The sequence below is a fragment of the Squalius cephalus genome, assembly GCF_949319135.1.
Source record: "Squalius cephalus genome assembly, chromosome: 5".
NCBI classification, from domain to species: Eukaryota; Metazoa; Chordata; class Actinopteri; order Cypriniformes; family Leuciscidae; genus Squalius; species Squalius cephalus.
In genome coordinates, this window is record NC_137126.1 from 37,491,131 (window position 1) to 37,515,983 (window position 24,853).

At 38.5% G+C, this 24,853-nt stretch overlaps 1 protein-coding gene across 4 annotated transcripts in view; it reads left to right on the forward strand.

The window, feature by feature from the left end:
* Positions 1–24,385, forward strand: part of gria3a (glutamate receptor, ionotropic, AMPA 3a) — a 37,692-nt gene extending 13,307 nt beyond the window's left edge. Inside the window, exons 9-16 of one of the 4 annotated variants that reach the window (XM_079872523.1) lie at positions 2,086–2,193; positions 4,569–4,775; positions 6,067–6,440; positions 7,825–8,023; positions 13,925–14,172; positions 15,020–15,134; positions 21,364–21,611; positions 22,961–24,385. In XM_079872523.1, the coding sequence (XP_079728649.1) occupies positions 2,086–2,193; positions 4,569–4,775; positions 6,067–6,440; positions 7,825–8,023; positions 13,925–14,172; positions 15,020–15,134; positions 21,364–21,609 (1,497 nt within the window). In that variant the 3' untranslated portion in view covers positions 21,610–21,611; positions 22,961–24,385. Of the gene's footprint in view, positions 1–2,085; positions 2,194–4,568; positions 4,776–6,066; positions 6,441–7,824; positions 8,024–13,924; positions 14,173–14,609; positions 14,943–15,019; positions 15,135–18,630; positions 18,746–21,363; positions 21,612–22,960 lie in introns of those variants that run through there. The other 3 variants (XM_079872524.1, XR_013821352.1, XM_079872525.1) reach the window with 3 other exon arrangements.
* Positions 24,386–24,853: the final 468 nt, after the last annotated feature.

Here is a 24,853-nt window from a genome sequence, read left to right on the forward strand (position 1 = left end):
GGCCACTATATTAGGTACACCTTGCTAGTACCGAGTTGGACCCCTTTTTGCCTTCAGAACTGCCTTATTTTATCATGGCATAGATTCAACAAGATGTTGGGATTCTTCAGAGATTTTGGTTCATGTTAACATGAAAGCATCATGCATTTGCTGGAGATTTGTCGGCTGCACATCCATTATGCAAATCTCTCGTTCTACCACATCACAAAGGTGCTCTAATGGATTGAGATCTGGTGACTGTGGAGGCCATTTGAGAATAGTGAACTCATTGTCATGTTCAAGAAACCAGTTTGAGATGAGCTTTGTTACATGATGTGTTATCCTGCTGGAAATAGCTGTCAGAAGATGGGTACATTGTGGTCATAAAGGGATGGACATGGTCAGCATCAGCTTCAAGGTTCGACGTGTTGTCCATTCCTCGGTTGTCTGCAGCCATATCACCCTGTAACCCAAGACTGGTTGCCCACTGTAGCTAAGCAGGGTTGAGCGTGGTCAGTACCTGGAAAAAACTAGGATGCTGTTGGAAGAGGTGTTAGTGAGGCCAGCAGGGGGTGCTCAACCTGTGGTCTGTGTGGGTCCTAATGCCCCAGTATAGTGATGGGGATTGGGGACACTATCCTGTAAAAAAGCACCATTGGCCTCTATCCATCATCATGGCCTCCTAATCATCCCCGGCCCATATATACTGATTGGCTTCATCACTCTGTCTCCTCACCACCAATACGCTGGTGTGTGGTGGGCATTCTGGCACAATATGGCTTCCGTTGCATCATCCAGGTGGATGCTGCACATTGGTGGTGGTTGAGGAGATTCCCCCCTTCCATATGTAAAGCATTTTGAGTGACGAGAAAAGCCATATATTAATATATGACCTCTGGCATCAACAAGGCATTTTCTCCCACAGAACTGCCGCTCACTGGATAGTTTCTCTTTTTTGGACCATTCTCTGTAATCCCTAGATATGGTTGTGTGCAAAAATCCCAATAGATCAGCAGTTTCTGAAATACTCAGAATAGCCTGTCTGACACCAACAACCATGCCACGTTCAAAGTCACTTAAATCATCTTTCTTCCCCCCATCTGATGCTCAGTTCGAACTTCAGCAGATCGTATTGACCATGTCTGCCATGCCAGTTGCTGTCATGTAATTGGCTAATTAGATACTTGCGTTAACTAGCAGTTGAAAGGGTGGCCGATGAGAATGAATACTATAAAAAAATTAAAAAATTCTGCTCCAAAAACAGAAAAACAGTCATTATTAACTCTTTCCCTGCCATCGTTGGAATTTTCCGTCATATTTGACAGGATGATTCCCACCATTGATGGAACTTTCCGGCAATCCGTGTTTTCACTGTTTTATAGTAGGGGGTGCTGTTAAGCATCTTCTGAAAGAGTACAAAATCTCAGGATCAAAACACATGCGAAAAAGAAGCAGAAACAAGTGATAGAAGCTCTGCTTATGCACATGTAGTCTTTGACGAAAATGTGATTTTTTTTCAGCTTTTTGTTCAAAATGTTGCTTACCCACATTTAAAAAAAAAAAAAATAGAATACATGAAGCTAGAATAAAAAAGAATTGTTTAAAAGCAGAGGCTTTGTTCTTTCTTTTGATATTGCATGTTCAAATATTCATGCAACAAAATATTCTGGGGGGCATGAATATTTGTGGAAATTATCAAAAATGCTGGCAGTGGCTGGCAAAAAAAAAAAAAAAAAACGCTGGCAGGGAAAGAGTTAAGCAAGAGTTTTTTTTATTGCCATCTTACCTCCCTCTTTTAGACCCTCATCATTAAATGTTTCATTTGTTTCCCATTTCTTTTTTTTCTTAACTGTTTTTTATAGTACAAACAAACATTTTATCTTAAAAGATCAAGGAAAATTGTATTTCTCACTATACAACCCCTTTAACGTGCACTTGAATGCTCAAGCTACCGTCATACTTGCTTTCCTCCTCCATCATTCATGAGATCATGTTTCTACTGAGTCATTCTCTTTCTGTATTACTCATTTCTTTTATTGGTTGACAGTGATTGATTGATTCTGTTTATGCTTTTGCTGTTTCTGTTTCTGTTTCTGTCCCTTGCAGATTGGCTACTGGAATGAATTAGAGAAATTTGTTTATATAGTGGAGCCGCAGGTTACCAACGAATCCTCATCTGTGGAAAACAGAACCATTGTGGTCACTACTATCATGGTACACTATCTAAAGCTGCTTTTAAATATGCCGAACCATGACCCTTCTGCCCTCTCAGGTTTAGTGTCACAGTTGCATTGCATCCTGGGGGGGTCAGAACGTTTTTATGTTTTGCTTTGCTTTGCACTCACTCACTACATGTTGAAACAGTCGATCACAATAGAGTGTTTCAACTGTATCCGTGTGAGTGCCAAAGCATTTTCAGTTCCATTCCAGTGGCCTGTTGTAGCAGTGACATCACAATACTGGCTTTGGTAAGAAATAGGTTATCTCTGCTTCTTTCACTTCACCAAACGTAAGTACTGAACAACTGAGATGTCGGGCTGGATGCAAATGACAGTGTACATAGACACATGCAAACAAAAATTGGCTTAGGGTTTTCTCACACATGTGCAATATTAAGTAAAGTGTTTTATTTTACATCCCCTCAGAGTTCAGATGTTCTCTGCATTTTCTAGCTGAGCTGTTTTTAATTTCCAGCTGTCAAATCAGAAGTGCCCATTAGGTGCAGACAGTTATTCATTTAGCTTCCTAAAATGACATAATCGTCCCAGCAGAAACGATGAATGTGAGCAGGGACATGACTGTGAGCGAGAGTGAGCAGTGTCCACTCAATAGCAAATCAATACAATTAAAGTTTTTGCTTAGATTGGCTTTTACGTATTTCTCTAATTTATTAGTGGCTATTTAAGTGCCACATGAAGACGAGTTGTGGTTGGGAACCAGCTCAGTGCCTTTTCATTCAATATTACGTTCCAGTAATATTACAAAATTAAATGAATACAAATGTACTGCCACTGTTTAGATACATCCCATGAAATACAGCTGCAATTTTGTTTGACTAAAAATAAAAAATCAGACCAAGCAGCCCTAATTTTGTAACTCCCAACCAAAGCAAAAAGATGAATATATTCGAGTGAACTGTGGTTTTATACAATTTTAAAATAGCAAAATGTAATTAGAATTTTACTGTCCATCCCATATATTAACAGTTAACAAGAAATGCAGAACTTCTTAATCTAGAGCATTTCAAACAGGACACGTGCCAGGTTATGCACGTGATAATGTTTTGCCTACTGGACATGTTACGTTGGACGTCTCATTGTGTTTAAAGAAACGTGTTAATTGAACCAAATGCTGGAAGTGAATCGGTTGGGGCTGTAGAGTGATTACAGCTGGGCTTAAACGAGTTTCATAATTACGTCCTTAATGAAGAACTCTGAGAACTTGAGGGCAGGGGGGGGATAGAGGCGAGGACTGAGATGAAACTGAAAGAATATTAATTAAAGAGTGAATATGGTAATTAATCTTTTGAATAATGCATAACCTGAAGGTCACAGAAACCAAATCCTAGTGAGGAAAACATCAAATGAACTTCAGAACTATGTCAATGAGGAATACAGTTATTTTAATACAGGTACGTTACGTTCATTAGAAAAGTGAGCATTTATAAGACCAGTCAGAATTACGTAAATAAACATATTTCACTAAATTTAGTTAGTCACAGAAGCAGTCATATTTAAATGTACCACAAGGTTCGCCTTATGTTACATTTAAAAGTGATAATGACCTCTTTCTGACTCTGCCTATGATGATCTCATAAGTAGATACAGAAAGTGAAAGAAGAACTAAATCTTAGGTTAATTAGATGATTAGGTTAATAAGAGTTTTATTCTGCATAGATTGGACAGATGTGCCTGTGTATAGAAATCTCATATAAACTGACTGAAAATATTAATGAGTTTAGATGGGCCAGTTTGTAAAAAATATTTTTTTTAAAATAGAGTTTGATCTGATGCTATTAAAGCAGTATTTTGATTGCTTTTAATGTTAGAGTTTCATCATCATTCATGTTAACGTCTGGCCTGATTAAAATAGTTAAAAGCATGCACACATGTGAGAAAACCTCTGCCACCCTCTTTAACCCACCCACCTGCATGCACTTTAGACGTACATGTGTGTAAGTTTAAGTGGAACCCCCTTAAATTTGCTTGCTTTAGACTGACGAATGACTCCAGTTTACTAATGAGAGGACCTGCAACTTCACTTCTGTCAGCTCTGTCTTTCTCTCTCCACTTTGAGAAATTAGATTCCACTGAATAGCACTGTCCACAAACCCAAAACCCACTTTAAATTCAAACTAGCCTTCCTCACAGCTGCTGTTTGTTTGGTAGCTTGGCTGTTGGTCACATTGCTGTTACAAGACTCAAAATGCATGTTTATATTTCAGTATGTGTTTGTGCGAATGAGTAAGAATGAATGTAAATGTGTGTGTGAGAGAGATGTATCGGCATGATGGCAGACTAATGATTTTTTTGTGTTTTCTGGGCTGTCAGCCTGTAAGCCAGCTCAACCTCCTCTGATTTGGTTAACAGGAAGCTCCATATGTAATGTACAAGAGGAATTATATGCAGATGGATGGAAATGATCGCTATGAGGGCTACTGTGTAGACTTGGCATCAGAAATCGCGAAGCACGTCGGCATTAGGTACAAACTGTCCATTGTAGCTGATGGGAAATACGGAGCACGCGACCCTGAGACCAAGACCTGGAACGGCATGGTGGGGGAGTTGGTATATGGGGTGAGTGCTGGGAAAATGATCCTGCAATGGGAAGGTTTTGGTGGTGGGATAGTGGCTGTGTGAAGCCAGCAACACTTAGGAGGCCTCATATATAATCACTCACCACTCTGTCAAAATAAAAGTCACAGAATCACTGTTTATTTTTCTTTGCAGGTTTCAAAATGTGTCATGCAGAATCTTTTCATATAACTGAGCTGTTTGCTTTATGACTTTGGTGCTTGTCAGGGTTGTTCTCAACATTTATTTCCTGTGTCACATGATTTATTTTGACACTGTAATGTGATTTTTACATTATTTACAGTCTCCTGGTGTTGCTGACATCACCCAAGTCTTTGGTCATGGTCAGTGTTTTTACACAATAAAGCTCCGAAGTAGTGTCTCTCTGCATGTTGTTGAGGCACCTTGACTAAATCCATTTAAATTTATTTACAAAAAAAAAACCAAAAACAGCTTCGCCCAATTTGTTCCTGGTTGCTGTTAAAGTTAAACAACACAATATGTTCTCTAAGAATGAGAAGAGTTTGTGTCTCTATGCTTTTGTTTTGTTTCTGTGTGATATTCAACATATCCTGACTATATGAGATGCTTATCATTTAATAATCTCAGGTGAAGAGTGTTTCACCTGAAACACTGAACTGGATTTTCAGTCTTTTTTTTAACTGAAATGATCTTATACACAATACTATAATGCACTGTGTATCTTCATCATATCGGTTATCAGTTAATGTTGGAATTTTTATGTATATATTGACAAATATTTGATATTTTTCAGCAGATATATAATATTTAATTTAATTTAATATAAATTTATATTTTTCAGGCATTTATCGTAAACAATTTTTTTGTTTACGATAACAAAATGTCATGTCATGAAAATAATTCCTGGCTTCTCTGTATTGGCCAGAATTGAGCGCATCCTTACACACAATGTTTTTATGAATTTTTATTTAGTTCTATTGTTGAATTTTAAATCGAGTTCTGAGTTGCATTCATAAGCAGATGGAGACAAGAAGGCATTATGGGACAGAAGTACATGGTAACATTCTGCTACATACAGTTACAACATACAGTTAAATGTAAAGAGTGAACCAAAGGTTCTCCATTACTTGCTGTTATGAACCTTGTAAAAGTGTTGTTGGTACTGAAACAACTGGTTCACTCCTCAATTCTGCATTTTTTTTGTCATTAGACTTTGAAAATGTTAAACTATCTAATCACATTTCCATGATCACACCATGACATTGTTTTTCTCATATTATGAACTGAGAGTTACTGTGTTCCATGTTTCCAGAGGGCAGATATAGCTGTGGCTCCTCTCACTATAACCCTTGTCCGGGAGGAGGTGATAGATTTCTCCAAGCCCTTCATGAGTCTGGGCATTTCCATCATGATCAAGAAACCACAGAAGTCCAAACCGGGAGTCTTCTCCTTCCTAGACCCATTGGCCTATGAGATCTGGATGTGTATCGTGTTTGCATATATCGGTGTGAGCGTGGTTCTCTTCCTGGTGAGTCGTTTCAGTCCATACGAATGGCACCTGGACGAGAATGAAGAGGCGAAGGATCCGCAGACGCCACCTGACCCGCCCAACGACTTTGGCATCTTTAACAGTCTCTGGTTCTCTCTTGGAGCTTTCATGCAGCAAGGATGCGATATCTCGCCAAGGTTGGTGTATTATTTAGCCCGTTCTTGTCTCTCCATCCTCATCTTTCTCTCTCCCCTCATCTTTGCATTTTATGGTTGTCTCGTATTTCATGGTGCATATATGTTATTTTACTTGGGGTGTTTCACTTGTCAGTAAGCTAAAGCTTATCTCCTAACCCTTAACTCATTCTATCATTGTGTCACTTCATTCATTCACTCAAACACTCATCAGTCACAATATTGTCACTACAACTGTTCCTGTCTTTCTCCACTTTTCCTCTTTTGAAATACAGCTTGTTAAATCAGTGGTTCTCTCTTTTTTTCACTCCTCTTTGGAACTAAAGAAACTTTCGCTCCACATTCAGCCAATAATATAATAATCTATCAGTATTGCTGCCAAGTTTTGGCACTTATAATGACATATAATCATTTATTAGATGCTTTTGTACGAAGCAACTTAAAAATGAGGAAAAACAACAAACAATTTAATGCACATGAACCAATGTCATGTGCAGTTACTTTATGAAGTTTTTATTCAAATGCTTGCTGTTTAATAATAAAATATTAAATTCTTTTTAAAAACACAATGAAAACTGCATGTTTTGGATAATGATCCAGCATGTTTGGTGAATTATGAAAAGTTACAGTCTTCACTGAAAAAAGTTGGCAAAAATATATGAAATAAAACAGGAAATGTCTTTTATGATATCCAGAAATAAATGAAATGATAAACAAATGATACTGCTTTACAGGCGCAATGATAAAAAGGTTAGTTCACCAAAAAATGAAAATTCAGTTATTTACTCATTGTCATGTTTCAAACATACTGTAAGTAAACAATATTTGAGAACTGTCTTGCGCTTTGAGAACCACTGCTTTAAGTGATGCTTGACAACAGCTAAAATAATTTATATTCACCATGTGTTGACTGTAAAATGTACAGATTTTCTCTCTTTCACTGTCTTTCTCTCTTTCTTGGAGGGCTACCGTGTTCTTGCTGCATGTCTCTATTTTACTGTCAGCAGTTTGGTGTTTATAAACTGTTTCAGTGGAGGATTGTCAGCCCTCTTCACTCATTCCATCGTTCTTCTATTCAGTCATTTGATTTTCCTGTCCATCTTACTCACCAAATTCCTCTTGGATTTGTCTTTCATTCTTGAGGTGATCTTTGTGACCCTGTTCTCATCCTCATCTTTCTTCCGGCCCTTCATTAGGGAGACCTGCCCAAACAGAAGCTTCAATTGTACTTTGAGTGATTGTTTTGTCCGTAGCTTGAAGACCTTTGCATCATTTATCAGCAGTAATAGCTTTAATATGTGTGTATTAATTGTTAACCTTTCACAGGGGATTTGTTTGCTCTCCTATTGTCTCTCTGTCTCTCTCCCTCACTCCCTGTCTCTCTCAGGTCTCTGTCTGGCCGTATTGTTGGAGGTGTGTGGTGGTTCTTCACTCTGATCATCATTTCATCCTACACTGCCAATCTGGCTGCTTTCCTGACTGTGGAGAGGATGGTCTCGCCTATAGAGGGCGCAGAAGACCTGGCCAAGCAGACTGAGATCGCCTACGGAACGCTCGACTCCGGTTCCACTAAAGAGTTCTTCAGGGTAAGACAGCAATAGAAATGTTCTATCAAATGCAATATTACCACCATTTTTAGCCAAGCTGGTGTGGTTATTGATGATAGTAAAAATAGTGTTCAGTGCCATTGTTTCCCAACCATATCTTGATCTTATTTACATCTACACTACCATTCAAAAGTTTGGGGTTGGTATGATTTTTTTAATGTTTCAAGTCTCTGATGCTCCCTAAGGCTGCATTTAGTTGATCAAAAATACAGTAAAACGCAATTTATTCCTGTGATGGCAAAGCTGAATTTTCATCATCATTGCTTCACTCTTCAGAAATCATTCTAATATGCTGATTTGGTGCTCAAGAAACATTTCTTATTAATGTCGAAAACAGTTGTGCTGTTTAATATTTTTATGGAAACCATGATTAAAAAAAATGCAGAATTCTTTGATGAATAGAAAGTTCATCAAAGAAAATTTGAAATAGACATTTTTTGTAAGAATGTAAAGGTTTTTACTTAACTTTTGATCTATTTAAAGGCACAAAATGTAAGATTCCTTGACTAAAATATCCAAAAACCACTAGAACAAAGTTATATATTTAGTTGACTTGTGTACTTACACTATCCCAAATGTTTCCAACAATATTTAAATCTGGAGAATCAGCTATTTTAACTAGTGTAACGACCCGTGTCATTCGTAGCCTGTCAATGATGTCATATGATATCCGTGACGTGTTACCCTCGATTTCCAGTTTTACTTCCGTAGAAACCATGGAAACACCAAAAGACGCTTTAATATATTACCGGTATGTTAAATTAGACAGGTGAGCGACAGTTTGGATACTTTTCTAGACAGAAAACTAATCATTGTTATATAGTTCATATAGTAACATATTTGTACCTAAAAGGTAAATCAGACAACACTATTTTGTCAAGTTGCTAACATAATCAGAAAGAGCTTTATTTGTAACAATAATACAGCATTTTCTCCACCATACAATGTTTTAAAATGAATTGCATGCCATGTAAGCAACCCAGCTTTTATTAATATGATATTCTAATATCGATCTAGCTGACTGCAGTGTGCAGTGTCTCATACCAGCCAGTAACATTAACATAACTTTCAACACACTCAAATGTATTATTAGTATGATTGTTTTGACCAAGTAAAATAGAGTTGGGTTACCTCACAATTTTAGTTTGTCAAATAAAGTGACCTGTTTGTGTAGTAATTCAGCACTTGCGGCTGTTTCATTAGAATGAATTAAAATAACATGATTTTAAGTGATCAAATGTAACTGTAACAAAGTTCAAGTTTAGGGAAGAAGAACCAAACCGGCAAACATTAAACATAACATTAATTGTAAAATAAACATAAACAACCAAACGAAAGGAGCGGCAGCGGCCGACTGTTCCGGAGCTCCTCCATGGGACTCGAGAACGGTGTGTGGTGACTCGCACAGGTACCTCTCATTAGCATTCGCTCTGCTGGCCTCGTTCCACTCCCACGGCTCTCGGCCCCGCCCTGCTTCATACCACAGTACTGTTAATAAAACTTTAATAAATTAGCTTGTCTATGAATAGGATTTTTGCCTTAGTCCCTTCGGATTACTTTCCTTCTGCTGTGGAGGTGAAGACGACAACTCCCAGGATTCCACGCTCATTCACGGCATCAATCTATGACTTAATAATAATAATAATACATTTTATTTGTAATATGCTTTTCTTAAACCCAAAGCACTAATTCATACCTTTGTTATTGTTTTGAATAAGCAACCTCTAGCGGTGAAACTTACATACTGTGCCTTCAATGGATCCTTGCTAAATAACTAAATGGATGTGCCAAAAAAAAAAATCTGCCTGTCTGAACAAAGCCTAATGTACATTATTCAACTCATTAGCCATAGTAGCTGAACTGAATTTGTCAATTAAAGGAGACATTCAAAATGTGCACTATTGGAAGGGACTTTGTTACAGGATTGAAAAACACTGATATATAGGATTGAGGGAGTATGTGATATTGCTATGATGACAATTTATAAATGTCATACTTTATTGGCTTACTTTACACATTAGAGGAGCAAGAATATAAATGATTGTTGCCTAACACCTAGAGATGGGAAGTCCGATTCTTTTCCGCAAACTGTTTTTTTCTGACATTTCGTTTCAATAAACTGGTTAAAAAAACGATTCACCAGTTTGTTTACATAACCACACAATGATGTCACGTAAACACAACTCTATTATTAAAGCACCCAATAGTCAGAAACATTAGTTTAGTTTAGTTTAAACGATTAGTTAGCGAAGTTGTCGCACTGCACCGCAACAGCTTGAAGCATGTCTACACTGGACGCAACAAAGCGACTGTTGCAAATCTATTTGTTCTTTGTGTCAGAAGTAGCACGAGTGCTTGGAGTACATCAGAAATAAAACGGGACATCAGTTCACTGTCGGGATTTTTTGTGTCCTGCCGGATCCAGTGTAGACAGCATCACTGATTATTATGGGTTCTTATTGCGTATTCTATTTGCTTTGGTGCCGTTGCATCGGGCCGCTCACGTCTGGTGTAGACATGGTGTTAAGTAACTTTAATACTAAAATAGGTGATATCAAGGAAAGCACATATTTTTGTGCAAGAAATTCTGACAATAAAATATGATGACAGACTACTGGCAATCTGACAAAGACATGTCACCACAGACATGTGGACAAACCATCTTTGACTGAAAACATGTTTTACTGAATCTTTGCCATAAACCGTTTTCAAGTGAGTTAGCCAGGGGGCAGAGTGTGTGTTCTTGTCTGCCCATGTGTTTTGAGATGACAGGGAACAGGGCAGTTTTAAGATGACCCAGATACAACACTGCTGATGAGCTCATCCTGTCATTTCACCTTAATGTCACGATTACTCGCGAATGCGTGTGTGTGAAAGCAGATATACATGTGCACACACTCATGCATTCACTTAATCAGTCACTCACAGTCACTGTCACGTCGCAGACCCCCTATAGAGTGGTTGGAGTCAGAGTTTTAGAGAGAGAACACATGAAATGAGATGCCTTCTGCTCTTCTCTCTTTCATGAGTTGTCATCTGCTAACACACTGGATCAGAGCAGAGATGACAGGAGAGCAGCTGACATGGAGTTGGACTGAATGTGATGTGGAGACAGTCTCCACCTTGTGTTCATAACTTATTATTTCAGAAATATAAAAAAACATCATGTCAATAGAAGTGAATTCTGTTTCCTGTCTGTACTAGCAAGTAATGAAGACGATTCAACTTATTAGATGGTGATGCTGGTTTGAGTTTAGGTTTTTACGTAGAAAAAACAATGTGCATATTTTCTGGCAGCCAAACGGACCCCACAAGTAAAGTGATTTAAAGGAATAATCATCTTCATGTCATTCCAAAATTGATGACTTTATTTCTTCCATGGAATACAAAAGAAAAATGTCCATGGAATTACAGTGAGTGAGGTCTGACCCTTTCAAACTTCAAAAAGGATGCAAAAACACCATAAAATGATCGTAAAGAGGCCCATATGACTATTTTATTTAGCAAGGATGCATTAAATTCATCAAAAGTGATGTTGAAGACATTTACATTACAAATTTTCTTTTACTATTTTCTTTTAGATCTGCTGTACAGCCGAAACAAACTTGGTTGCATTATTTTCCTGTTATCACTGTAAAGCTGCTTTGAATCTGTATTGTAAAAAGTGCTATATAAATAAAGGTGACTTGACTTGACTAGGGATGCACCATATTTCGGACACCATATCGGTATCGGCCGATGTATGTTCATTTTTACTGTTATCGTTATCGGCCCAAAAAGAAAATTGTGGCCGATATATAAAAGCCGTTAAATAATGTATTATTTCCTTCAGCTGAGACTCTTCTGATGCGCACTGTTCGCCATGATGCTTTTGAATTTGCTGAAATATCATTGGAATCCCTTCAAAAAGGAAAATACAGTTAAGTGCAACATACGAAGTGAAAAATCTGTCATATAGGTTACATAAAATTATAATGAGAATATCGTAATTTTGTGCTTGGGACATGGCTTTTAATGGTGAGACTTTTATTTTTGTAATCAGGCTCTCAAAATTTTATACAAATTTGGATTTAGATTTATCGGCCAATATATCGGTCATCGGCTTTCAAATATAAAGAATTATCGGTATCGGCCAAAATGTTCATATCAGTGCATCCCTAGACTTGACTTGACCAAAAAATCAAGTATCAGTTTCCACACAAAAATGTTAAGCATCACAACATTGACAATTGATAATAAGAACATTAATATCAATAAGAAATGTTTCTTGATCATGAAATCAGCATATTAGAATGATATCTGAAGGATCATGTGACACTAAAAGAGTAATGATGCTGAAAATTCAGCTTTGCCATCACAGGAAAGAAAAATGTATTTCATAATATATTAAAGAAAACAGTTATTTCAATATTTTTTAAACATTACTTTTACTGTATTTTTTATCAAATAAGGGAAGACTTCTATAAAAAATTGTACCGACCCCAAACTTTTGAAAGGTTGTGTAAATTTTAAATGACTGATAGTCATTGCATCTAGTTAGCTCTCAATACATCGTTTAAAGGAGCATTTTTGGGAATAATCACTCATCTAATAGTGTTAATTTGGACTATATGTTTATCATGTCAGAGGTCTGAAAAGAGTCATTATTTTTGCATTTGTTTTGTGTCACCATTGGCACAGAAATGGCCCCCTTTGAATTCTACAGTTTGTGTCTGAAAACGCAAGAAAAACACATTCACTCATACACCATCTGTGTGTAGGTCAAGTTAACCTACTTGCGTGTACGATACTTGTGAGTGTATGTGTGTAAAACTGTGTCCTATAAAAGCAGGAGTGTGTGTATCTGTCCTAATAAACTTAGGTGTGTGTGTGTGTGTGTTTACCCCAGAGATATCCTGTCCGCTACATGGCCATTTATATCTAGTCTCACAAGAGATGGACACAGAATATTTTGGTTTATGAAACTTAAGTTTGCAGAAGGACAGAAGTATTAGTACAACCATAATGTATCTGTTCATTCATTCATTCATTCATTCATTCATTCATTCATTCATTCATTCATTCATTCATTCTGTGCATTCTGAGTGTGAGGATTTTGTGTTGGATAACTGTGTGTTGAATTGCTGAGGTTTTTTCTTAATATAGTCATGTACTTTAACTCCAGATACAGGGCTTGTTTTAATGTCAGCGAAAGGAAAAGCCTTGGACAGGCAAGCATGGCAGATGTTTCTTCCTCTAGAGAATGTGAGGGAACTTTGCAGTGATTATTTCAAGAGCTCTTAATTTTCTGTCTTTTCTTCTATTATTTTATACTCTGCTCTTGTCAGGTTTAGTCTCATTATTGAAGGAGGCTCCAAGATCAAAAGTCCCTGAAGGATCTTGTACAAAAGACTCATTGAGAGGAGAGTTTGAGGTCTTTAGTTGGCAATGTGTCTAGGGTGGGATGTACATGTTGTAAGACAACTGAAACTCAAGAAAAACATATTCACACATTCATTTATACACCAGATGTTTGTAGGTCATTTTTAAATCAATGTTTCTTGATTTAAATTATGTTTTTGGTTTTAAATCTGATGAGCATTTAAATGGCAGACCATAGCATATGGGAGGGTTCTGTATGTGTACTGATGAAAAGCTAGAAATGCTCCTGGACTACAGGATATATATGTAACAAAAATGAGCTATTTTCTAATAATATAGTGGAAAATTATCAGTGGTGGCTAATGATGGGCTGGTGTAAGTCCCAGTCCCTGTCCATCCCTTGCTGAGAAGACATTTTAGCCTGTCATAAAACCCATTTATATCTCTCTGAACCTCCATAGAACACATTTCTATCTTTCCTAACCTTTCCATTAATTTCCTTTCTGTTTTCTCTTTCAGCGTTCAAAGATCGCCGTCTACGAGAAGATGTGGTCCTACATGAAGTCCGCTGAGCCTTCCGTGTTCGTTAAGACCACCCCCGACGGAGTGGCTCGTGTGCGCAAGTCAAAGGGGAAGTTTGCGTTCCTGCTCGAGTCCACGATGAACGAATACATCGAGCAGAGAAAGCCTTGCGACACTATGAAGGTGGGAGGGAACCTGGACTCCAAGGGCTACGGTGTGGCCACGCCCAAAGGGTCGGCATTAAGGTGGGTGGAATAATATAACAATTCCCTCTGTTGTTATAGTATTCCACCTACCCTGATTCCACCATCTCTCTCTTCTCTCTGTCTTCATGTTTTGTTTTTCATTCTTATTCTCTCACCCTTCCACCTTTTCTCAATCTCTCTACCTCAAACTCTTTTTCATTCTTTTTTGTTTATCACTCTACTTGTCTCTCTTTCTCTTGTGGTAAATGACAAGGTAACCGTGTCTTGTGTGTCAAGTTTTTTTTTTTTTTTTAAGTTATGTCTGTCGTGTTAATGTTTTACCGTGTTTCTCTCTACAGAAATGTAATTTAACTTGTTAATTTACAGTCCATTTTTACAGTGTGATGCCTGTTGCTGTTGATTTCCTACACCCTTTTCTCCTGTCCTCCTCCTCCCTTTAAATCTTCTCTGTCCTTCGCTTTGTGCTGTGATTGCAGTTCTGTAATATTTGTGTGGTTGGATTGGGTTTTTTTTCTCTGCACTGGCGCTGTTCTGCCTGCTTCCATGCATGTCATGCCATATACTGTTTCTTGTCCTCCTGGCAACGGACTGTCCTTGCATCCTTCCCATCACTCACAAGCACTCAACCTCTTTTTCTTTCTCTCACTTCTTTCTGTTTTTCTCTCTCCACTCGGCACTACACACACCTCACTTGCATACACGCTTCTGTCTGTACCCAGTAGCCGACGCAATTAACCAATCAAACGGTCCAACCACTTCACCAGTTAACTGGTCTCTCCTTTGTATTGACCCCTAACAAAAGAGCAACTGCCAGTTGCTGCAGTCTCATTAGATTTCTCACGAACCTGTCCCTTTTCTTACGAGCTATGTGTTTATTCGTTTGAAGAAGCGCTGTAAACCTGGCGGTGTTAAAGCTGAATGAGCAGGGCCTGCTGGACAAGCTGAAAAATAAATGGTGGTACGACAAGGGAGAGTGCGGCAGCGGGGGAGGGGACTCGAAGGTCAGCCTCAATCTCACCCAAACAACCATTTCCTAGCTACGAGTAATCGGCAAGGCTGTGACCTATGACCTCCGGCAACAGTACCCTGACCCTCAGGGGTGGACACGAGCAAACTGAGCTTAATGATCCGAGGACATTAACACCACTGCGACGGCCGCAGTTACTGTCAGCGCTGCTAATGTAATGTTTTTTGGAGATTACGTAATAAGGCAAACTGTGATCAGATGTGAACCTTTACTTGGCTAATGGAGGAAAGGAAGCAGAGGAGGAGAGGAATAAAGACTCGGTGGGTGGATGTGTAGAGCGAGGTCAGGGTCACCGAGAGCGGAGCTTATTAGGATGGTTAGGTTCTTGCGAACCTGCTTCGCGGGTTTGTTTGTGTGGTAAAACAAGCAGCTTGTTCTAGGTAGAATAGACTAGGCTCTCCTCTGATCTGTAACATCAGACCATCACAAAATGTAGTGTTGTTTGTGTATACCAAGGCTCCAGGATTTAATGGCTATCAACAGAAAGAAAAAATAGAGAAGAATGGGGATCTAATAGATAGTGCAAACAAGACCAAAACTGCTCTGGAAAATGGATGTCTGTAGCACAGAGAATTGGATGAGCCTATTTGATGTTTATTATTATGTTTAAGGGATAGTTCACCCAAAAATTTAAATTCTGTCATCATTTACTGTACTAGTGTGCTCCAAACATGTGACTTTCTTTCTTCTGTGGAACATAAAAAGTGTTTTTTTTTTTGGAATGACATGAGGGAGAGTAAGTGATGACAGAATTTCCATTTCTAGGTAAATGATCCCTAGTTTTGGAGCTGTAGTTTAGCGTAGTTGGGATTACGTGTTTAGGTTGCAGTTTACAATACCCTCTAAAAATTTGGAAATGCCCTAAGTAAAGTGGCATTTTTGGACAATATCAACATGAATGTAACATGTTTTGGTGTAAATGCATGCACGTAACTTGCAGTTATCATTGAAGACCAGAAATAATGAATTTGTTCTTAATTAAATATTAATGGCAATATATGCATGCCACAGTCAGCTGTAAGGCCTAAATACTGGATAAACTTAACTCGAGTTTCTTTTTTGCAGAGTATTGGGTCAGCATGCCTTCATAGCTTTACCAATTGATTGCCTATTAAGGTTAGTACACAAAAAGACCAATTAGAACACAGTTTAGATAGTTGTCCCTTGTCAATGCAAAGTCTTCACAAATGACAAATATTTATGCTGATATTGTCCACATCACTATGCCTATGGTGTTTCCAAACATCTGGAGGGCACTATATGTCGAGTGTCTGTTTGTTAGTGTCATATTTCTGGTAGTGGCAAAAGAGAAATGCAAAGACTTTTGGTATCTTCACATCTCCAATCAAATAGTCAGATGACAGATTTTTTTTAAAAGACGCCATCTTTGATCTTTGGCCTTTGGCCAACTCCCTGCTACAAGTATGCAAATCCTTTTGGAGCTGCTAGCTCTCTCAGATTATTCCCTGAATTGGCGTGTAATCCATGGAAAAGCCGTAGCTCCCTTGTTGGTGGGATTAAAGAAAAAATATAAGACCACTGGGACAGACAGTCCTGAAGGGACTAAAACATCACAGGAAAACGTGAGAATTCTAATTAAACACTCCTAGAAATCAAAGGTGGAGAAAGATCTGGTGCCGTATTGTAGACTCACTAAACGCACATTTTCATCTGCATACGAATGCACAGAAAACCACAAACAAGCACAAATTCATTATTCATTATATATATACACGCACACTTCTAAATTAATTTATGGCCACTTTTCTTTAGCCCCTGTGCCTGCAGAATGGTCACCCTGTGTTCAGCCTATCATGAGGGCAAGGTAGCCCCACTCTGTCCTGATTGGTCTTCAAAAGCAGGTTCACTACAGTAATTGGCTCTCTCTCATGAGTGGCGTCTGAGCTCTAAAAACTCAGAGGAAGATGGCCGCCTAGTCCGTGCATTGATAAGTTGAGCATGCTGGGTGGAGGGTGTCTAGTCTGTTATGACATCACAACTGCATGTTTCTCATTTATTGACCTGAGTCTGATCCAAAATGCATGAATGGAGTAATTCAGCAAACCTAGCAAGTATATTATACTATTATTAGCACACATAGCAAAATTAAAAACAACTCCAACACATATAGCATATAGCTTTACAGAACAAACATACAGTACAGTACAGTACAAAAACAGTGGTGAAAATCCACCCCAATACATAGGATGTATTGATGAATGTAGGAATCAGGGGCCCGTTTTTCACATATGAATTACTGAAAACCCTTTTTTTTTAGCTGTTGGCGATTTGACACACTTCTGAGTTCTTTGAAGCTCATCATAGAGTCATGTGCTCTCGAACCCGTGTATGCTGAAAACAGAATTCAACCATGGCCACTTCATTCTGACGAGAGCACCCTGTTGAAGTACAGTAGGAACAATATTTAGTCATTTATTTAAAATTTGGAATAAAATTGGAGAAACCATATTTGTACAGTGCTGTTGCATTGAATAAAAGTGTGGATTTTCAATTCTAATATAAGTAAACATACTGTACGAGTTGAATGTACTCAAGCATTAGGTCCATCTCTCCATAAACAGATCTCATTCTTTCAAGGTATTATTCGTCAGGTGTCAAACCATTCGAGGTCCGAAGCTGGCTTGTGTCACGGTGGTAAGTATGGTATATTTGCTTTGCTGGATTACAACTCTCATCATTTAGCAGAAGGAAAATAAACTGAGTTTCCCAGCAGTCCTGCTGATGACATACTAACATCTTACAAACGGAAATGTCCAGAAGGAATAGCAACATCTTCGTTTCCATTATTTTGTCTGCTTTCGTTTAAACTAATGTTTTTTTACCAATAAAATTTGCCATAGGATGCGTTATGCAAATATCTACGAATGTCCCGCGAATATTAATATTCTGTTTATTATTTATGTGCTGACTTTCATAAGGGCTTGGTGTTTTCGTTTGTAAGATGTTTGGCTTCAGCCCTCACCCACCACAGACCGGTTCCCCTTCTGACTGCTGGGTCCTGTTTATCTGTTAGTCAAGTAAGGGTTTTTTCTCCCGATGGATCCGGCTTGCTGAATACTGGGTTAGAAAAGCTGCATTCACACCACAATTACAATAACCAAACTCATCTGCCCAATGCTCTTTGTAATTATGCTCTGTTTGGCTGTGTTACCATGGTTACTCTCTCTGCCTCTGTTGGAACAGTGAGTGCCGATTACTCAAAGCGATAACAGTAGGTAGCACTGCCAGGTCAAAGGTCGAAGGTAACACTGAGGCTAGCCCTGCCTGCATTCCCTCTCTCTCTCTCCATCTCTCCCTCTCTTATTCTTTCGCTGTCTACGATATCAACAGCACAAGGCCAGGTGTCCTACAGTATCGCTTTGGTTAACAGATATTCGGTAGGTTTAAGTTTTAATAACATAAAATAACATAATGGTGCCATGTTATTTATGTTATTTCCCCTCGTGAAGAACTCCTGTAAACCTTGCAGTGTTGAAACTCAGTGAACAAGGCATCTTAGACAAGCTGAAAAACAAGTGGTGGTACGATAAGGGTGAATGTGGGACCAAAGACTCTGGGAGTAAGGTTAGTCTGCTCATTCATTTGCCAACAAACATATTCATATTCTACAAACATCATAACAAGCCTTACTGGTTTTAATGGATTTAGTGGATTTGGCTCCAGCTGGATTCACTTCATTTTGGCCCCTTCTTTTGAAAGCCTCTTTACAAATGTAGCAAATATCAAAACCTTTAGCATTAATGAGACAACACAACAGATCCACCCACCCACACACACACAAAAGGAGAAATGGCACATTAAGGAAGCTCTTACCAGTGTTCGAGATTCATTATCTTAATGATGTAGTAATTAAGTGTTACATAAGTATTTTGTAGTAAGCATTCATAACAGTGATTTAGCAATTAAGTAGTTCATTCAATTTTTCCTCTTCTGCTGCTGTGACATGGCCTCATTCTCAATATTGTTGGTGTTTCGTTAACCAATTAGTTTATAAATGGTCTCCAGGCAACATTCATAGATATTAATCAACAGAATGAAAACTTAAAAGAAGCACAGTCATTCTGAAAGTATTTCTAATTGGCCAGATGAAGGGAGACTGAATGCCATATAGCATGTGAAGATGAATACATTCTGTTCAAGTGAATTGTACATACCAGGGACATATCCTGGTCATTTTATTTCCAGTCCTGATTGAGTTTATGGAACTGCACAGCGCCCCCTGTATTAGCCAGTGGCATCGGTTTAATAAAGACCACGTGCAGGAAAGCGTGTTTGCCTGGAGACTCTAGTTGCAATTCTTTTATCCCAATTCTCAATGTAATCCAGTCTGATAAGAAAGTTAATTAACTCTGAAAACATGTCCCATGTGCATAAGCACAGCAGATCCGTTACGAGGCTATACCACTGACTATATGGGCCTGTAACCATGGTAACCGTATTCGAGGGAAAACGGGTCTCTAGCTTTGCATTCAAGACCGTAATGCTACACTCCCAGTCCTCGGTTGCTATGGTGCCCTTTCACAGGCTTCTAGTGAAGACAGACCATGTTTGTGTGTGTCAGAGTGTTTCGTAGACAGCCAGGCTGGTGGTCACAGCAGCAGAACCGAGTCCTGTTGAGGCTTGTCTGTGTTTTGAGGTGTGGCGATGGTCGCATGCAGGTGTCTGTTAATGAGTTTTGAAGGCTGTGAAGCTTGCAGAAGTAGTTCAGAGAGGGGAATTGCCATAGTAACATCAATATTCTTCCCCCCTCCTTCTCCTCTTCCTTACTTCCTCTGTTAAGATGGCAGACCGAAGAAGCCAGAGGATCCGACTGTAGCTCTCTGGTGGCAGCTTATTTGTCATGTTTCTGTACTGACTCAACTTCACCTCTAGAGGGGGCAACAGGCTCAGAGCTGGCTCTTCGTGTGTGTGTGTGTGTGTGTGTGTGTGTGTGTGTGTGTGTGTGTGTGTGTGTGTGTGTGTGTGTCTGTCTGTCTGTGTGTGTGTGTGAGTTTTGTTTCCATTCTGTTCGAGGGCAGTGTTTCACTGTCTCTCTGGCCAGTAGAGTGAAGGTATGAGAGGAGAGAGGGAATAACTTCTTCCTCTCTTGAGCTGCCTGAGCTTTTAATCCATTAACCTTTGACCTCTGGGCACACCTCATAATGATTTGATGCCCTTTTGAATACAGCCCTCAAGTACCCCTTTTTATTTAGTTCATCTTCTTTACCTCCAAGCAAGTTGCGTATGGTATGTGTGTAACAGGGCTTGCACGACTACTCTTTTTTTACTAGGCGAACAGTAGTCGGCGAATCACTATTTATCTTGTTTATGACTCAACATCAGCAGTCTTTGCTGTTTCCGGCAAGTCTAATTCTGCATTAATGGAGGGGGTTGCAAGAGCAGAGAAAGGTGAGAAATTGCAATTTACAGATTATTATTTTTTAATTCTTAATCGGTTTCTGTCTGGCTTTGAGTGCCACTTAACTTAAGTTCACTTAATTTCACAATGCTTTGCAATAAATTTGGCTTGTATTTGAACTCGAAAATGAACCATCTCAGATGTCCGGAGCACTTATGTAACGTTCGCATATTACTGCTTTGTGAAAGTAAACTGCTCTATGCTGATTTGAATACATTTTTGAATAAAGAGATTTAGTTGCTCCATGATGACCTTTCTCGCTTGTTGTGACAACTAACCGATGCCACTCCCACATGCGTCAAAGTAGCCAGAGCAACTTTTCTCTATTTACGTATATGACGAAACACGCATGGAATAGAGTGACGCAAGTACGCAATTTCGCATTAAAAGCATTTAACTAGGTCGAAAATATAAACAGTTTTAACAGGCTTACCATAGTGAAAGACAAAAACACATTTTGGAAGTAAGATTGATGGTGTATTGACTCATTTGAATTTTAACTACATAGTGCACCTTTAAATAATTTCCAGATTATTTGAGCATACACACAAAAATGATCCTCCTGCCGTCCAATGTATGTAGAGTTGGCGCAGACCCATTGAGTCGATTAGTCGTGCAACCCCTGAGATCGAAAGTGAGGATACGCTGATGTGTGTGAATAAGTGCATGCTGGGTTGTGAAAGCTTGCATGCGTATGTTTAAGGTTCTTTATTAGTTATTATATAGTAGTTTGGTGTGCATCCAAGTATACTACTTTTGTACTAACTGTGTCTCCCCCCCACAGGATAAGACCAGCGCGCTGAGTCTCAGTAACGTGGCCGGCGTGTTCTATATCCTGGTGGGGGGTCTGGGTCTGGCTATGACTGTGGCTCTGGTGGAGTTCTGCTATAAGTCGCACCAGGAGACCAAACGACTCAAACTTGCCAAAAATGCCCAGAACTTCAAACCAGCTCCTCCGTCCACTGCACAAAGTTTCACCACATACAGAGAAGGCTATAACGTCTACGGAACAGAGAGCGTCAAAATATAATGGTTCGTCTAAGGATGTTTTATGTGTATGTTTTGAATGTTTGTTACTAGTGATACCATTTCTTAAAAAAGGTATTAATGATGGGTGGTCTACTTCTGATGAGTGATGATATCAGAGTTGGTGTTCAATTCTGAGGTGAGTAAAGTTTTCCACTGTGTTAAAGCTGCTGTTAGCTATTTGTTTTTAGAATAGCAGTTGTTCTGAGAAATCACACTCGTCTCTTTAACTGCCCTAGGCACCGTAAACATTCAAAAAAAAATCTGAGCGTGGCCCAGTCAGCAGAGTTGGAGCGTGTCATTTTGTAATGAATTACACTACCGCTCAAAAGTTTGGGGTCGGTCTTCAAGGAGAAGTCTTATACTCTAAAGGAGTCAGCAAGACTATACACACCAAGGCTCCATTTATCTTCTCAAAAATGCTGTAAATAATAATAAATATTATTACAATAGCCGTTTTCTAATTTAATGTTTAAAATGTAATATATTCCTGTGATGCAAAGCTGTAATTACTCCAGTCTTCAGTGTCACATCAGTCATTCTTTAGAAACCCTTCTAAAATGCTGATTTGGTGCTCAAGACATTACATTATCAATATTGAAAACAGTGATACTTAATCTTCCTTGAATAGAAAGTTCAAAAGAACAGCATTTATTTGAAATGGAAATCTTTTGGAACATAATAAATGTCTTTATTGTCACTTTCAATTATTTTAATCCATCCATTAATTTACTGACCTTGAACTTTTGAACGATAATGTATATAAAATAAATAGTTACTTATATTAAAAAGGAACCATATATAAAATAAATAACTACAAATTAAATTGTGATTTATATCATTTGAAATAGTGGCGTTTTACCAGTAAGAGAATTTGGCCAATCATAAAACCTCTGCCTCTCAACCTGTCACATAGGAGGTGCTCTCTAATTCAGTGCTTAAAGTGCGGTCACATTTACCATTGTTTAGGGAATTTTCAATAGGAATCTGTCCGATCAGGAATGTTGCACGGAAGCGAAATATTTCCCCGCACATGTTTTGCATAAGTTGGTCAAGCAAATTTGCTTGAATTGAAAGTGACTTCTCTGCGAGCTGTGCTTCATACAGTATTGACAATAGACAATGGACCTTTTACCTGTAAAATTTTGCTGATATTTCACTAATGTGACCTCACTTTTAGTCTGGTGGTACTTACAGTGGCTTTACGTTGGTGCCATGAATCAGAGGCTCCATCTCTTCAAACTTCCTGCATTTAGTTCAGTGCCTTTGGTGTCGGTGAATTGTGTTATTGTCAAAAGAACGTATCTTCCTGCAAGTCTCAAATGGGTTGGGCTGCTGTCTTTTCTTATTCTCAGATTGGAAGCCTGTCCCTTGCTGATCATGTCGTATGCGGCATGGGATAGACTCTCCGTCTCTTTGAGGCGACTGTGATTTCCCTTTAGAAAGTGGACACGCACCCAACCAAAACCCATCTCACCGGAACATTTGTCTTCTCGCCTCTGACCACAACCTGAACCAATCACGCGACAGACTATCGGATGGACCAAACACCCGCCCACCCTCTCTCAGTGCCTTACTGAACCAGTGGCAAAACAACAAAACATGCAGGCCATCCCACCAAAGTCCTGGAGATGTCCTGCTGGGTGCTGGGTCTCAAACCATATTTAAAACGTATGCTTATTATGAGAGGGAAAGACGGTGAAGGAGGGAGGGAGAGATAGACACACACCATAGAGAAGTTTGATCTCCTGATCAGTGATGACAGTGTTTAATGAGCGACAGTCAGCTTGTCTCCATGAAAACTCACACCAAAAGGGTTTCTGCAAACAAACATATTATGCAAACTGTAGTAAATGTTTTTGAAGGATTCTGCTCATTAATTTGTTTAAAAAATGTGTGCTGTGATTCTGTCCTCATCAACTTATGTTATGAATAATGTAAATAATAATTTCAGATACATTATGGCATTCAAGAACAAATGTCAATATTGTTTTCCTTTCACAATTTACAGTTTATTAAGATTTTTTATTTCATAGTGCATTTACTTTAGCGGGAGAGTGAATTCATATTGTGTGAGTGTGAGAGAGAGAGAGAGAGAGAGAGAGAGTGAATATTTCCGTTTTCTGTTCTCAAAACCCAACAAGGGTGGAAGATGCTGAATTGTTATTGCCATATTACTTTATTCTTAAACATAGGAGATAAATAATGACAACACATTCATATAGCATCTGCAACAACAATATAAAAAAAAAATCATATTCGTCACTATCATAGATAAGTTCTTCAAGTCATGTTTAGGAAACAACAGCAAAATGTTTAATAGTTTGTATACTTTGGTTTTAAAAATACTTTAATGAACTGTGATTGTCACAGAGGTATGATATCTGTTAAACCGATTTAAAAAAGAAAAGAAAACACATGGATCTTTGATTTTATAGATCCAGATAAAGCCACTCTGTTGAAATTCTTAACATTTGTTTAGATGGTAAAATGCATATTTATTTTGAAGATTTTATATAAACTGACTTCTGTATGATTTCTAAGTGAACTTGCATGTACAGTAAGGATGAAAACTGCTTTCCCCTCAGTAAAGCCTCCCTTGACATGCCCCTCTTCCCATATCCTCCTCCATTCCTGGTTAAAAATAATAAAAGAATGAATAGAAAATAATGAAATGATCTAGATACATCCTGACGAAAACAATAGTCTGTCCCGCTGCATGACTGCATCCCACTTAAACATTTAATTTTGTAAATAAAGACAGATTTAAGACAAATTTCTACTGACTAATGTGTGATTTTTTTGCTTCAGAAGCAATGAGTTTGTACTATATGTATTATTATCTCAAACATCCTTTTCTTTTTTCTTTTTTTGTCATTGATGCTTACATTCTCCAAGGAATTTCAGTTTGTCTTTCTTAAGGTTGTCTGTGCACATTAGGCTGATAGGAGAAAGTATTGTAACGTTGAAAAAAAACACCTCATATTAATTTGATGTCATCTTTTATCAGGACTGACAGCTTCCCGCTGCTGACTGACATGTTCCACTAAACCACAAGAAGACCAGGATCATGTCAGAAGCTTTGCATTCTAGATTACTGTAACATGAAGAGATGATCTTATTGATAATAACTCACTTACAAATAAGCCTCATCACTATTGCAATACATGCCACCTGCTGAGCAAATAGGCGCCTGCTGCTGTGCATGCAAATGTAGTACATGTTGCACAGCAGCAGCTGGCAGTTAT